Below are 16,596 nucleotides of genomic sequence, written 5' to 3' on the forward strand. Positions count from 1 at the left end.
TTATTTTTTATGGCTTAATAGTATTCCATCACATGTGTATAACACAATTTCTTTGTTCATTCGTCAGCTGATGGACATTTGGGTTGTTTCCATCTTTTGGCTACTGTGAATTGGTGCTGCTATGAACATGTGTTGAGTACCAGTTTTCTATTTGAGGGGTACAATTTCCTAGAAAGGAATTTGGTAATTCTATATTTAACCTTTTGAGCAACTGCCAAGCTGTTTTCCACAGCGGCTGAACAATTTTACACTCCTACCAGCGAGGTAGGAGGTTTACAATTTCTCCACATCCTCACCAGTGCTTGTTATTTTCCATTTTTTTAAATTACAGCCATCCTAGTACCTAGATGGATCTTTTGCACAAACTCAGCAAGACCCTCCACTGGATGTCCAGCCAGGACATAATCAAGAAACAATAGTATCTGAGAACTAGAAACAGTTTCTGAAATGGGAATGGCACTTAAATATCTAGAAACACAAAAAATTATTATTACTAGATAGTGGGCTTATGGGTGATTATTATTTCTAGCCTTCTGCTTTTGTGTTTTTCCAACTTTTCTAAAATGAACACTTGAAAATATGCCCTCCAGCTATTTCCTCCCATTTAACTCATACAAACCAGGGCTGGTATTTTTCCAACCAAAAGATGATCAATAAAAACTGTTCAATTTCATGGAAAGCAAAGAAGATATTTTTATAATCATGAATAAGATCTGGCCCAACCCTCTCAACTAAAGGAGAAAGAGTGGGCCCAGAGGGAGAAAATGACCTAGGCAAAGGCTATAAACTACTATTATCTTGTTCACGTTTGTTAGATGGCTTAAGGAAGGTCAAGGCAAAGCCGTCCCTAGACTCCTGCCTATGCTCTTTTCCACTTCATTGCACCACATTGCCAAAAGTCCTGTTATCAAGCCCATTTGATAACATATCAATACATTTTGCAAATATTAATTCAGTGCCTACTTGATTGATCAAGGTCCTAATAACTTCATAAGCTCAAAGGTGCAAGAACAAAACAGGGGGCTATGATTGAATGACGAAGGAGGTCAGAGAAGTTTTCTCTGACCTGACGTTTAAGCTGAGACTTGAGAGTGAAATGTCAGTGCAACAAAAGAACATTGACCATATACACATACATTAAAAAAATTTTTTTTCCCAACCCTAAATGACTAAGTCAGGGCATCCTGGACATAGCCGCCCACCCCCACCCCCATATTACCCATCTTATTGATGCTAACAGTCCAGGAAAGGGAAAGCTTCCTTTGGGTGCTTAATAAAAACAACTTTAGGATTGGAATCGTGAGGTGGGGATGGACGTCACGCCTAATTCTCATAGACCCGAGAGCCGAAATCTTGACTTCTGCCCCTCTGTTCTAGCTTTTCTATCTCCTCCATTATTTTTCTCCAGTCCTTTGACCCTGGAGCCCTTGCTAGGGGTTGGCTAAGAATAGGCCCGCCTCTAGGCCAGGATTCGCTGCAAACTACAGGAACCCCGCCTCTCCCTCTCGTGATTCGCTACTCCCAGGTTCATCCTGCCTCTCCAGCGAAACGATTGGCGGCCTGGCCTGCAGCGCCGTTAGCTCCTGCGAAGAAGCTTGCACCTCCGGTCACTGGAGGGGTGCTGCACTGACAGCAATGGCAGCCACGGCATTGGCGGCGCGGACGCGGTTCGGCGTGTGGAGCGTCTGGGCCATGCAGGGCCGGGGCTTCGGCTCGGAATCGGTACGCCGCCGGCGGTGCCTGTTGCCCCAGCCCTGAGCGCAGATCCCCTCTCTGCCGCCCTCACCTTTACCAATACCCCCGTCGCTTTCCGCAGGCAGACAATCTCGGCTCCAGTGCGGGCGCGGTCCGGGACGCCGGTGGAGCCTTCGGAAAAAGAGAGCAGGCCGAAGAGGAGCGATACTTTCGGTGAGGCCCACGGGACCCCGAATCCAGCCCTATATCTCTCACGGCCTTCCAGTCCTTCAGCTGTCAGTCGCCCCACCCATCCCTCCCTGGCGTTCTGGGGCGCCCCATCCCCCAGTAGAACTCCCGGCCCCTGAACCCGTTACACCCAACACTTGAGGACTCGACTGTCGCCACCTGTAAGGGCGCTTCCCGTGCGCTGCCGAATCCCAAGGCCTCCACACCCAAGCCGTTTCCACCTGCGGGTCTTCAGAACTCGCCAACCACCGCTCATCTGTTTCTGAATCATTTACCATCCCCACCCGTGGAGTTTACCCCGCATCATGCCAAACGCCCCCCAGATTCCTCCCAGATCCGACGGTTCCAATACATGCAGACACCCTGAGCCTGACTCCCTCGGCCCTCACCCACCCATCACCCCAGGCCTCAGCTTTGCTAGCCCCGCGTGGATGGATTCCCTGACTCCTCAGACCCTCTCAGCCATTTCTAGACACCCCCCCGCCCACCTCTCCAACTGGCCTGAGAGAGTAGGTCGTAGAGCATGTAGCAGCTGCTCATGGCTGGAACCCTGTCCCCCACTCCTCGGAGACTTGGCCTGCTCCACCCAGCCCAGCTTTTAGGAGTATGGTGTGGACTGGGCCTACCTATCCTGTTTACCAACCTCGAGTTATCTTACAGTGACTTCTATCCACAGTCAGGAGCAGCATGGAACTAATCTAGCTTCTGCTTCTCCTTGACCTATCTTTTCTCTTCCACCCTCTCTTGCTCACTCTTAAGAATTACCACCATAGCACCTGCCATACCAGGGAGACAAGGTGCAGCCCTTAGAGATCATCTAATTGGCCTCCTGCATTGTACAGTTATGGAAAACAGAGGCCCATATGTGGCCGAACCAACATTTGAATCATCCCTTCTTGAGGCCTAAACTTGGACTGCCAAGTACTGCAAGAGACCGCTTCTTTTCTCCCCCCCCCCCACTTCATTTTGGCCTTTACAGTGGGTCTTGCAGTTCTCAGGTAAAGAAAGCCCTAGATTAACTGGGATAGGACACACATATTTGTCCTTTAACTATGCCCCTTCGTATATCCCACCCCCACCTTTTGCTCTTTTTCCTCCCAAAAGGGATTCTGTTCTCTGGGTTGTTCCTCTAATTAAAGTCCCCCAGTTAGGGACTTAAGTCATACCTCTCTGGAGTTTTCTACTGAATCTGAAAGGAATCCATCATTAGCGGTGGAATTTCAGGCACTAGCACCGGGAAGATGGAATCATTTTGGTCATCTCCTAAAAATGATACACCTTAAGGTGGAGTATTCTTAATATGGGGCTTGAGAGGGTAGAAGAGGATGACCAGCCAGACTCCCATGGGATTGGGACTCCTGTTCTTTGCCTTAGGTATTTCAGATTATGCTTAGAGGTCTCTTTGGGGTGAAGGATTGGGATTAAACCAAGAGCCACTATGTCCTTGTAGAGCTCGTGCTAAAGAACAGCTGGCAGCCTTGAAGAAACACCATGAAAACGAGATCTCTCATCACATGAAGGAGATTGAGCACCTGCAGAAAGAAATTGAGCGGCACAAGCAGTCAATCAAGAAACTAAAACATGATGATGATTAAGTGCACACAGTTCCCTATAGCATGGCTACCTGTTATTGCCCACTTCTCTTAAACCAGACATAGTTCTGGTTTAATTAATATCTGTGTGCTTCCAACAAATTATAATAAATTGTCATCAGTGAACTGTGTCTAATGCCTTCTATCTGAAGAGGGGTAGGGGGATACACTACTGAACCACTAAAATGAATCAGACAGGGTACCAGCAGTAGGGAACTTGGAGACAAAGCACAGTGTGATAAGTGCTGTGCAACATGGGGGGACCAATGTGACATGGAGCATGGAAAGGCCCCTTTCCCTGTCGGACACTAGTCGAGGTGTTCAGAGAAAGCTTCTTAAGGAGCAAACCTCAATCCAAAGCGTAAGGTCAAGAGCAGCCTGGAAAACAGGAGTGATTGCTTAAAGAGGTGTAATTCAAGGCACCATCAATAATCACACCATTTTGCATTTATAAAATGGAGTAAACTGCTCTTCATATGAACTAGTTATCCTTGTTCTAATTATCCTTGCACAGGTTGAGAAGGCTGGAATTAGAAATCATTTGTTGCCTTGGCATCCAGGTGTTTTGACTCCTAATCAAATCTGTTAACAGCACAGAATCAGAATTATTTCTTAGGTTATATTTTGCTTTGCCGAGTATGCTCTTGATTCAAATTAGACTTTAAGGCCTTGTTTAGCTAAATTATTATACAAACTACTTGTGTAATTCGTCCAGACAAAAAACAAAACAAAACTTCAAGTGACCTATGGGCCATTGGCAAGACATTTTCAATTCTCCAGTTCAGTAGATCATTTGCCCCAGAATTGTGATGAGTCTTTTGTTGTAAGACCCTATTACACAAAAGCCTTTAGGGCCACTGAGTGATAACAGCTTGGATAAGTCATTGACCCTGCCCTTGCAGACCAGAAACAATGGCTGTTTCCAAAACTTGTCCATGATGCTACTGATGAAAAGTTTATGGTACTCTTGAGGTATGAGTGCTGAGATTCTAGTGGCCAGCAACAAAATGACCTCAAAGATGAAGTGCAAGAAATGATTATAATAAGTCATATACCTTTTTTAAAATTTTAGAACACTACAAAATTTGAAAAGTTTAAAAATTGGTTGAGGAACAAGTAATATCTTCCATTTTGCATTTTTGTGACCAAAGAAAGGCATACAAAATCTCTTAAGTTTGGCGATTCCCTGGCAGTCTAGTGGTTAGTACTCCCTGCTTTCACTGCCATGGGCCCAGGTTCAATCCCTGATGGGGGAACTAAGATCCCGCAAGCGACGTGGCCAAAAACAAAACAAAACAACCTCTTAAGTTTGAAGATGACAGTGTTTTCATGACTTACAATCAATAATTTGCTTATTGGGAATGATGTTCCTGAGTTGATTCCTCAATAGCAGTGTACCATCTGCTCTTATCCTATATTTTAAATAAAAATCAGTCTAAGGATGATTGAAGCAAAAAGTTGGAACTTTAACGTGAAAATGAGGAATCGTGAGTTTGAATTCTTAAAAAGGTTAAATGAATTTTTGGAGCAGCCTAATTTAAGACTACCTGAGCTTTATGGGACTTCCTGGTGGTCCAGTGGGTAAGACTCTGCACTCCCAGTGCAGGGGCCTGGGTTCAATCCTTGGTCGGGGAACACATCCCATATGCATCCCGCAACTAAGAGTCCTCATGCCACAGCGAACATCCCGCATGCCGCAACTAAGACCCGGCGAAACCTAAATAATTTTTTTTTTTAAACTGAGACTTCCTGGTGGCGCAGTGGTTAAGAATCTGCCTGCCAATGCAGGGGACATGGGTTCAATCCCTGGTCCGGGAAGAGCCCACATGCCGTGGAGCAACTAAGCCCATGCACCACAACTACTGAGCCCATGAGCAACAACTACGCACTTTATAATTGTTTGCTCATTAAATCTCATGATATTTCTGGTAAATAGGTTCATACCATTAGCTTAATTTTATAACCAAAGTAACAGAAGCAGGGAATAGTGAATAACTTTCTCAAGGTCACACAACCAGGTTTGTGCTGAGCAAGAACTTTACTTCAGAACTCCTGCTCCCACAGTCTTGAGTTGCAGTTCCAGTGTAGCGGTTCAGCTTCCTGTTAGCTACCTCCTCACTGTGGGACAGGTTGGGGGTGGTGGGGCTTGCCTGGACAATTGGGGACGACCCTGGGTTGTTCCACTATTCTTGAATATGCATTGCTGCATATCCTATGTATTCCATTTTCAGATTTCTGAAACGTATTCATTAAAAACTATATTTAGGGCTTCCCTGGTGGCGCAGTGGTTGAGAGTCCTATGTATTCCATTTTCAGATTTCTGAAACGTATTCATTAAAAACTATATTTAGGGCTTCCCTGGTGGCGCAGTGGTTGAGAGTCCGCCGCCGAGCGGCTGGGCCCGTGAGCCATGGCCGCTGAGCCTGTGTGTCTGGAGCCTGTGCTCTGCAATGGGAGAGGTCACAACAGTGAGAGGCCTGAGTACCACAAAAAAAAAAAAAAAAAAAAAAAAAAAAACTATATTTAGGGGACTTCCCTGGTGGCTCAGTGGTTAAGAATCCACCTGCCGATGCAGGGGACACGGGTTCGATCCCTGGTCTGGGAAGATCCCACGTGCCGCACAGCAACTAAGCCCGTGCACCACAACTACTGAGCCTGAGCTCTGCAGCCCGTGAGCCACAACTGCTGAGCCTGCATGCCACAACCACTGAAGCCTGCGTGCCTAGAGCCTGTGCTCTGCAACAAGAGAAGCCACTGCAGTGAGAAGCCTGCGCACCGCAAGGAAGAGTAGCCCCCGTTCGCTGCAACTAGAGAAAGCCTGCGCGCAGCAACGGAGACCCAATGCAGCCAAAAATAAATTAATTTAAAAAAAGACTGAGTGACAGCATCCAAAGAAGCCTGGCATTGAGAGAGACCCTTGGTTGCTGGGGAACTGACAATACTTCAGCCTTTCTATCTGGAGCCTGGAGGGAGCAATGAGGGAGGAGGAGGAAGTGTGGTAAGTTCTATGAATCTTCCCAGGGCTGAGTTGGCCATTTGTAAGCTGAATCAGTCACCGTTTCCTATTTCTTAGTCCTTCCTTCCTCCTTCCTTCTTTCCAGCCTCTCTCCCTCCTTTGCTCCTTTCCCTCTTCTTTCTAGGTGCAGTCCTTTATTAGAGCAGAAAACTCCTAAACCACTTGTATCCTACTTGCAGGAATTGGAAACACTGGAAAGGAACAAAAAGCTTCAGAGCAGGCAAAGGAACAAAGAAGTACAAGGAGATGTACGCCAACACTTCACATGTTGGTGCCACCCGACACAACCTCTCAATTAGCAGATGCCACAGGTACCTCCTTGCTCATCAGTCTTTTTATTAACTTGAGGTAAAATTCACATAACATAAAATGAATCATTATCCATTTAAAGTGTAAAATTCAGTGGCCTTTAGTATATTCACAGTGTTGTGCAAACATTGCCTCTATTTAGTTTGAGACACTTTCATCACCCCAAAAGGAAATTCCATACCCATTAAGCTGTCACTCTCCATTTACCCCTCCACCCAGCCCCTGGCAACCGCTAGTCTGATTTCTGTTTCCATAGACTTGACTTGCCTGTTCTGAATGTCACATGCAAATAGAATCATACAATGTGTGACATTTTGTGTCTAGCTTCTTTCACTTAGAATAAGGTTTTCAAGGTTCATCCATGTAGCATGTTTTAGTACTTCACTCCATTTTTTATTTCTTTTATTTTTTTTTATTTTTTTGCGGTACGCGGGCCTCTCACTGTTGTGGCCTCTCCCGTTGCGGAGCACAGGCTCCGGACGCGCAGGCTCAGCGGCCATGGCTCACGGGCCCAGCCGCTCCGCGGCATGTGGAATCCTCCCGGACCGGGGCACGAACCCGTGTCCCCTGCATCGGCAGGCGGACTCTCAACCACTGCGCCACAGGGAAGCCCCTTCACTCCATTTTTTAAATGGCAGAATAATATCCCATTGTATGGATATACCACACTTTTGACTATCCATTCATCAATTGATAGACATTTGGCTTGTTTCCACCTTTTGGCTGTTATGAATAGTGCTGCTAAAAACATTCCTGTATGAGTATTTGTTTGGACACTTGTTTTCAATTCTTTTGGATACATATCTAGGAGTGAAATTGCTGGGTCATAGGGTAATTCTATGTTTAACTTAGTGAGGAACTGCCAAATTGTTTATCCACAGTGGTATTTTGCATCTCCACCAGCAATGTACAGAGTTCCAGTTTGTCCACATCCCTACTACTGCTTGTTATATCTGACTTTTTGACTCTAGCTATCCTAGTGTGTGTAAAGCGGTAGCTCATTGGGCTTCCCTGGTGGTGCAGTGATTGAGAGTCCGCCTGCCGATGCAGGGGACACAGGTTCGTGCCCCGGTCCGGGAAGATCCCACATGCTGCAGAGCAGCTAGGCCTGTGAGCCATGGCCGCTGAGCCTGCGTGTCAGGAGCCTGTGCTCCGCAACGGGAGAGGCCACAACAGTGAGAGGCCCGTGTACCGCAAAAAAAAAAAAGTGGTAGCTCATTGTGGTTTTGATTTGCATTTTCCTGATGACTAATGATATTGGCCAATAGGCTGTTTGTATATCTTCTTTGAATAAACACCCATTCAAGTCCTTTGCCTATTTTGAATTGGATTGTCTTCTTGTTGTTCAGTTTCCAGAATTCTTTATTTATTTTTTATATAAATTTTACTTATTTATTTATTTATTGGCTGTGTTGGGTCTTCCGTTGCTGTGCATGGGCTGTCTCTAGTTGCGGCGAAGGGGGGCTACTCTTCGTTGCGGTGCGAGGGCTTCTCATTGCAGTGGCTTCTCTTATTGCAGAGCACAGGCTCTAGGCACGCAGCCTTCAGTAGTTGTGGCACACGGGCTTCAGTAGTTGTGGCCCACGGGCTCTAGAGCGCGGGCTCAGTAGTTGTGGCACACAGGCTTAGTTGAACCGTGGCATGTGGGATCTTCCTGGACCAAGGCTCGAACCCACGTCCCCTGCATTGGCAGGCGGATTCTTAACCACTGCGCCACCAGAGTAGCCCCCAGAATTCCTTATATACTCTGGATACTAGATATATAATTCGCAAAACTTTTCTCCCATTCTGTGATTTTAGATGAGGTCCTGAGAGTGGGACCCTCAGGATGGGATTAGTGCCTTTATAAGAAGAGACACCAGAGAGCTTGCTTGCTCAGTCTCTGCTATCTGTGGACACAGGGAGAAGACAGCCATTTGCAAGCCAGGAAGAGAGCTCTCCCCAGTACATGAACATGCTGGCACCTTATCTTGGACTTCCAGGCTCCAGAACTGTGACAAAATTAATTTCGGTTTTTTAAGCTACCCAGTCTATGATATTTTGTTATGGCAGCCCAGCCTAAGGAAGGCATCAATAACATTCACAGAAATAAACTTCTAAAAGTTTTTAGAATTAGCATCAAGAGAAATGTATTTGTTCATAGCCTTCGACTCATGAATTTGCTTCTAGAAATTTAACCTGGGGAACTAATCAGGAATATAATGCAATATTTTGTATGTAAGAGTTTTATCTCATTTTGATATAAAGTAGTGAAAAATGTCCAGCAATAGGTATTAATGAACAAATTATATGACACATGAACATTCTGCAACCATTAAAAATTATGTTTAAGGGGAATTCCTTGGCAGTCCAGTGGCTAGGGCTTCGCACACTCACTGCCATGGCCCGGGTTCAACTCCTGGTCAGGAAACAGATCCCGCAAGCCCCGCAATGTGGTCCAAAAAAAAAGAAAGAAAGAAAGAAAGAAAGAAATGTTTAAGGACACTTATTTGAAAAGATATATGCACCTCTATGTTTATTGCAGCATTGTTTACAATAGCCAAGATATGGAAACAACCTCAGTGCCCGTCAATGGATGTATGGATAAAGATGTTGTATAAATATACAATGGAATACCATAAAAAAAGGAGAAAAAAAAAGGAGAAATCTTGTTACTTGCAACAACATGGGTGGACATTGAGGGCATTATGCTAAGTGAAATAAGTCAGATGGAGAAAGACAAATACCATATTATTTCACTTCTATGTGGAATATTAAAAAACAGAAATAAATGAACAAACAAAACAAACACATAGAGAACAGACTGGTGGTTACCAGAGGGGAAGGAGGGTGGGGGAAGGGACAAATGGGTAAAGGGGGTCAACTGTATGGTGGCAGATGGAAACTACACTTTTGGTGGTGAGCATGCTATGGTATATGCAGAAGTCAAATTATAATGTTGTATGCATGAAACATAATGTTATAAACCACTTTTACCTCAATTAAAAAAAAACAGAGGGACTTCCCTGGTGGTGCAGTGGTTGAGAATCCGCCTGCTAATGCAGGGGACACGGGTTCGAGACCTGGTCCAGGAAGATCCCACGTGCCACAGAGCAACAAAGCCTGTGCGCCACAACTACTGAGCCTGTACTCTAGAGCCCGTGAGCCACAACTACTGAGCCCACGTGCCACAACTACTGAAGCCCGCGTGCCTAGAGCCGGTGCTCTGCAACAAGAGAAGCCACCGCAATGAGAAGCCGGTGCACCGCAACGAAAAGTAGCCCCTGCTCGCCGCAACTAAAGGAAGCCCGCGCGCAGCAATAAAGACCCAACAGCCAAAAATAAGTAAGCAAATAAATAAATTTATTTTAAAAAATTACTAAAAACAACATGACCTATCAGTAAAATCACGTTATTATGAATTTTTTTTAAATTAAGGAATATTTAATATTTTGAAAATTATCACGAAATGTAGTAAGTGGAAAAAGCAGGCTACACAACCATACATAATTTATATACTGTAAATATAAGCATAGGTTAAAGAATATATAATAGTAATATATTATATATAATAAATAAATATACGCAAAAAATAAAAGCCAACATGTTAACATTGATTCTCTCTTGGTAGTAGGATTAGAATTTCGAAGGGATTTCCCCCACCACCCCCCCGCTCTTCAAAAGGATCTTTTTTTTTTAAGTTACAAACGTAATACATCTTGGCTTTTAAACAATTATTAAACAAGTGTAGTGTATGAAGTCTTATAATCTCTCTATTATCCCTTTATCTCAGAGGTAACTGGACCCTAACAGTTTGTTGCAAACTGCACATCCTTCCAGACTTTTGTTGCCTCTGTGTAATCACGAACATATCTATGACATCATTCTAAATGTATCACTGTGCAACTTGGTTTTTTGTTTCTTTGTTTTAACCTAACATTAAATCCAGCACACCTGGGCTTCCCTGCTGGCACACTGGTTAAGAATCCGCTTGCCAGTGCAGGGGACACGGGTTAGTTCCCTGGTCCAGGAAGATCTCACATGCTGCAGAGCAACTAAGCCCGTGCGCCACAACTACTGAGCCTGCGCTCTAGAGCCCACAAGCCACAACTACTGAGCCTGCGTGCTGCAACTACTGAAGCCTGCGCCCCTAGAGCCCGTGACCCTACAACAAGAGAAGCCATCGCAATGAGAAGCCCGCGCATCGCAATGAAGAGTAGCCCCCGCTCGCCCGCCGCAACTAGAGAAAGCCCGCGTGCAGCAACGAAGACCCAACACAGCCCCCAAAAATAATTAATTAAAGAAATAGAAAAAAAAATTTTTAAAGCATATTTATAATAAAATCCAGCACACCTTTTCATTTCACGTAGAGCACCTATTGAACACGTAGAGCACCTACAACAGAGCACGTAGAGCTGTCTCCTTCTGCTTCTTTGCTGCGTTATGTTCCACCAAAAAAAAAAAAAAAGAAAGAAAAGGAGAGGTGGAGGAATATCATTTCAGGTTATTTGTTTGTTTGTTTGCGATACGCGGGCCTCTCACTGTCGTAGCCTCTCTCGTTGCGGAGCACAGGCTCCGGACGCGCAGGTTCGGTCATGGCCCACGGGCCCAGCCGCTCCGCGGCATGTGGGACCTTCCCCGACCGGGGCACGAACCGGTATCCCCTGCATCGCCAGGCGGACTCTCAACCACTGCGCCACCAGGGAAGCTCTCGGGTTATTTCTTTTGTTTCTTTATACTTTTCTGTATTTTCCAATCTTCTGCAATAATGTGTGTCACATAATTTGGAAGGGAAAAACATGAACTAAAACCAAAAGTTCATTAAAAGAAGAAAAGGAAAGAGGGAAAAAAGAAATGGAAGGCGAATGGGGTAGTCCGCGCCCCCTCCCAGAGGGGCGGTATCGGGCGGAGGGAGGGGCGGGCCGCCGCAGTCCTTACCAATCAGAGCCCGGTTGATAAGCGGAGCGAGGAGAATTTGGAGACACCCCCCGCCCAGCAATCAGCCTGGGGGTTTAGCTTCCCTAACCAGCCTGGAAACCAGCCTGGGCCTAGCCTGAGTGCCGCTGCGGGCTGCTATTGGCTGCCAGATAAACCCGCCCATCTTCCTGCTCATTGGCCGCCGTGGTTTTCATAAGAGGGGCCTGTTGCTGAGCGAAAAGAAGTAAGTGCCGCTGCTTTTGCCAAGGGGAGGCTTTTAGGCTGCAAACGTACTGGGCGCCCTTGGGTCAAAAAAGCAACATTACTAACCATCGTTTATTCAGTCCCCACTAAATACCAGGCTTCCTGATCCAAATTTTTTAATTTAATGGTGATAACCACCTTTCTTGAACACCCAACAACCTACCAGTCACTGAGCTAGGTACTTTAAAATAAGAACAACAGTAACAATTTAAACGATAATTACAGTTTACTGAACACTTAACCTGCATCAAGCCTTGTTAAGGGATTTGTATGTATCAACTCTCATCCTCACAATAGTCCCTGTGAAGGTAAATGTTATTGCCCCATTTTACATAACAGGAAGCAAGTTCAGAAAGGTGAAGTGACTTGCCTAGGTTCACACAGCTATAAAGTATAAGAATTGGACCCTCAACTCTGATATCCTGCTTCCAAGTACAACTTTTTTTTGGGGGGGTGGCGGGTAACGAAAGGCTTTTGAGGGTAGGAAGAGGTGGAACAGGTTGATGACAAGGTCCTGGGGCATTGCTCCAGTGACAGGCCTCAGGGTGATTGTCTGAGAATGGGATATCTGGAGCCTCTAGGCCTGGAGGAGAGGGGGAAAGAGGGTGAGCAGAACACCAGAGCAAGAACACTTCTTTCTGGAAATGTGAGACTCCTGGCGCAGTCTGTTGTGGTGCAGGTGGCCCTGGACTGGGGGCCTGGACCCCAAGGTTGTAAATACTGCTCTGTGGCCAACTGCCTGGGGAACCTTGGGCAAATGCCTTCTCTCTGGACCCCAGGATTCCTGCCTGTAAGATGAGAGTAAGCCAAAACAAGGGGATGTGTATTCGGGATGGGGGTCTTTGGGGAGTCTGGTTCCTGGTTGCAGCAGGGGAACCCTCAGCAACCACACAATCTTTACCTAGCTGTTTCCTGACCTCTTTTCAGGACCTGACGATTCTGTGAACTGCAAAATCCACCTTTTTCCCCAGCCCGTTCTGAGCTATAGCAGAGTCCTGCCTGCAGGGTGCGCTGAGGGCTCACAGCCGACAAAACCAAACTGGAGCTCGTCGGGTTTTTTGTTTTATTTATTAAGAGGGGTGAATTTTTGAAATCTTTTTGAAGATTTCTGTCCTCAGGATATAATCGATGAACCTGAATTATATGTATTGCCCAACATCAGTTCTTTCCACAGTGGCTCTGGAGCTAATTTCAATTCCTTTGTTTTCCGAATGAGGAAAAAGATTCCTAGAGATGAAAAAAAATTCACTTTGGGTCACATAGCTAAAACCTAGCACCCTAGTTGCCTGACTCCTGGGCAGTGCTCTTAGGAGAGAGTTGGCTCTGTTTTCAAGAGTCTGTGGCTGTTGTGCCCCCTAATGCACAACTCCTGGGTACAGTTTCAATTTTGGTTGTATAGCTTGACAGCTCAGGACCTGTCAGCCAGAAGGACCTCCCTCAGCACCTAGCAAAATGCCTGCTTAACGAGTAATTAAATGAATGAATGTATGAATGAGCCACAGAGGTTGAGTCTGCTTTGGTTTTATCAAATAAACCAGCTGGAGTTGTGTTTCTTTCCTGAAATTCCCCCAAGGCAGAAATTAAATTCTGTGATGGGAGGGGAGCGCGTGGCAAAACAATAAGAACTCAGAAAATTACATCGGGACTGATAAATCAAAGCCCCGGATCTGGTCAGGGTACAAGAATATTCGACTTTAGTAAAGTGATCCCAGAATTGGGGATTAGAAAATTAATTTAGGAAGAATAAATACAGAACAGATGAGAATCCCATTAGGGTTAAAATCTGCGAGAAGGTCTGAAGCTAAAGAAACCTCAGAAACATTTCAAATCCAACCTAGATGTATCTTCAGGACTGGAATGGGATTGAGGAATAAAAAGAGCTTTGGCCAATCAGTGGCCTCAACACAGCTGATGCAAGAGTGGAGCGTATGGCAACAGGAGGTGGATCTTTCCGAGCCAAAAATACAAGGCATGGGGGAGGGGAGGAACAAACCCACACAGTGTCACCTGGCCATGTCCTCCTGGGCTGAAAGTTTCACCGCTGGACTTCCAGAGCCCAACACAGTGCCTGGTACACACTAGATGGTCAATAAATGTTTAGTGAATGAAAGAGAGAGGGAAGAAGCCGGAGCCCTAACCAGCAGTTTTGCTCTGAGTGGAGTTAGTTCAGGGATTCATCTTTTCACTGGCTCCTTTTGCTCAGATTCCAACTGCCCTAGCCACCTTCAGATGATAATTTGGCTTTTCATGGAGGCTGTCCTGTAAAGAGGGATGTACTGCCCCATCAATTATAGGCCACTTGACAATTATGTTTCTCACTCCCAATTAATATATTGGAATTCTGCTTTATGCATCAGTTCCCTGTGCCAGCCTGCTTCTTACATATTCAGGTCTTTCTCTCATTAGTGGTACAGTGGAATTTCTGCTTTGGAGTCATCCCTGACTAGGTTTGAATCCTTACTCAACATATTACTAAGCCGTCTGAACTTTGTCAACACACCTCTTTAGCTTCAGTAACCTCATCTGTCAAATGGGCCATAATGCCTACTTCATGAGATTGTGGTGAGAGTTACATGAGATAACAGATGTATCCTGGGCTGTTGTTGGAGCTCAGTAAATGGTAGTATCTGTGTCCCTTCTGAGCTTTCTTTCCAAGGAGTTTGGGTCACAAAATCTCATCCAATTGAGAGTATCAGTATCTCTTGCTTTTCACAAATTCACTAACTTTGTAAGTGAAGCCTTGGGAATGATTTAGTCGCTTCCTTGAAGGTTATAAAGGGTCATTCTACAAAGGAGAGCAACTCATATTCATTAATTCAAAAGTATTTCCTGAGGACTTACTACACGCTAGTGGGGGATAGAGAGACACAGTTCCTGCCTTAAAGGAGTTCTGACACAGTCTGATGCAGTCAAAAGAAGACATTGTATGACCCTGACACAAAGTTTTACTTTTCTGAACTCGAGCTTCCTCACTTTGCAAAAGTGGTCAATAACATATTCCATTGTTAGTTGGAGAGAAGGGGTAAGACATTCAGACACCATAACAAGGCTGCATCAAATTTGAAGCCCAGTGGTACAAAAAGGTAGAAACAATGTGTTGAGGAGTTGAACAGTGGGAGAGATTATTTTCAGCTGAGCTGAAGAAGCAATACTGTCTATAGGAAGTAGAATTTTGAAGCCTTCATTCAGGCCACAGTTACCAATAAAGGCATTGATTGCTGGGTTGGAGTTCAGTGGCCAGAGCTTTGCAGAGAAAGGCTTGAGGATCAAACAAGGAACATGAAGGTGGCCGTGATAGGGTTAGAAAGGTAAATTGAGGCAGATCTTGGCAGATATTGAATGTCAATCTAGAGGTTTGACCTTTATTCTGTAGCTGATGAAATACCAGTAAAGCTGATCTAAACATTGACATTACAGAGTAGATTTTGAAAATAAAAGCTGAATCTGACATATTGGGGTGGGGGGTGATTTCAAGGGGAATTCAATTCAAAGGAAGATTTAGTCAACAAGAACATGTTATTGGCAGGACATTGTGCTAGGTGGCATAGGGCAGAAGACAAAGATGTTAAGATGTGGACCCTGTCCTCAAGAAGCTTATAATCAAAAGGGTCAGATAAGACACGTACACAGAAAAATACAACCCAAGGTAGACTGTGATAAGTGTTATAATAGAACCCCAGCCCAAGTGCCTGAGCTCAGCAGAGGGTGAGATTAATTTACTTCTCCCAAGAGACTGGAGGCAGGAGACCAAGTCAGAGGGTTGTCTTTGGAATCCTAAGCCTAGACCCAGGAAGTCTCAGAGGCGATGTCGGAGGTCATCCAGTCCACTTTTGCTCCTGTCGGTATTCTCTGTCCCAAGTAAACAGTAACTTTAAAACTGAAACAAAAAGTGGAGCTCTGAAGAAAACCTGTGAAGAGGCTGTGGGAAGGGAAAAGAAGAAGACGAATTCAGCTTTGAGGTGCTGGTAGAAGCGACTTACTTCCAAATGGAGAGTTGAAGGCCAGGAAATGGATGAGATCAGGGAGGGAGAGTGTGCCTAGAGAGAAGAAAGATGAAAACAGTAACTAGGGGAACACCCACGTTCCAGGAGTGGGGAGGAGAAAGAGGAGTCAGAGAAGGAGTGGCCAGAGAGAGGTGAGAAAAAAAAAAAACAGTAGAATACCTTGTTACAAAGTTTTTAGAAGAGGGGTATGGAAGACAGGGTGGGAGGCCCCAAGGGAGCAGAAGAGGGGAAACTGCAGCAATAGGGACTGAGGTTAGACCAGAGGTTGCCATGGACCTTTCAATGAATGAAGGCTTTTCCAGAGACTCCACAAATAAGCTGGATTCCCTGTGTCTGGTACATTTTAAGATGGAGCCTTCCCGGAGGCCAGAGGAACCGGGCTATGTGCTCTGATCTCCAAAGATCTGGCGGTCAGCTCTGTAATTAGCACTACCTCTCCTAACCCGAACCAGTCCCTCCAGGAACTGAAAAGCTGAAGAACATACTTGAGAGGGATTTCACACCCGGCTCTCTGGCCCAGCCCGGTGAAGTCCCGTTTCGTCATGCAGCTTTAATGACTCTCCGGAATGTCACTCTCGTCTGGTATTGCCAG

At 45.4% G+C, this 16,596-nt stretch overlaps 1 protein-coding gene across 1 annotated transcript; it reads left to right on the forward strand.

Moving 5' to 3' along the window:
• The first annotated feature begins 1,560 nt into the window (after nt 1-1,560).
• ATP5IF1 (ATP synthase inhibitory factor subunit 1) lies at nt 1,561-3,641 on the forward strand. The gene is made up of 3 exons (XM_032650498.1): nt 1,561-1,722; nt 1,817-1,908; nt 3,374-3,641. Exons 1-3 carry the CDS (start codon nt 1,636-1,638, stop codon nt 3,516-3,518), a joined length of 324 nt encoding a protein of 107 aa, XP_032506389.1. The 5' UTR covers nt 1,561-1,635; the 3' UTR covers nt 3,519-3,641.
• Nucleotides 3,642-16,596: the final 12,955 nt, after the last annotated feature.

The sequence above is a fragment of the Phocoena sinus genome, chromosome 1, assembly GCF_008692025.1.
Source record: "Phocoena sinus isolate mPhoSin1 chromosome 1, mPhoSin1.pri, whole genome shotgun sequence".
In the NCBI taxonomy this organism is placed as follows: domain Eukaryota; kingdom Metazoa; phylum Chordata; class Mammalia; order Artiodactyla; family Phocoenidae; genus Phocoena; species Phocoena sinus.

Excerpts from the sequence above, each read along its gene's own strand:
- ATP5IF1 (XM_032650498.1), top strand. The coding sequence starts at position 1,636 with ATGGCAGCCACGGCATTGGCGGCGCGGACGCGGTTCGGCGTGTGGAGC. Across the intron at positions 1,723-1,816 it reads GGGGCTTCGGCTCGGAATCG|GCAGACAATCTCGGCTCCAG; the intron begins GTACGCCGCCGG and ends CGCTTTCCGCAG. Across the intron at positions 1,909-3,373 it reads GAAGAGGAGCGATACTTTCG|AGCTCGTGCTAAAGAACAGC; the intron begins GTGAGGCCCACG and ends ATGTCCTTGTAG.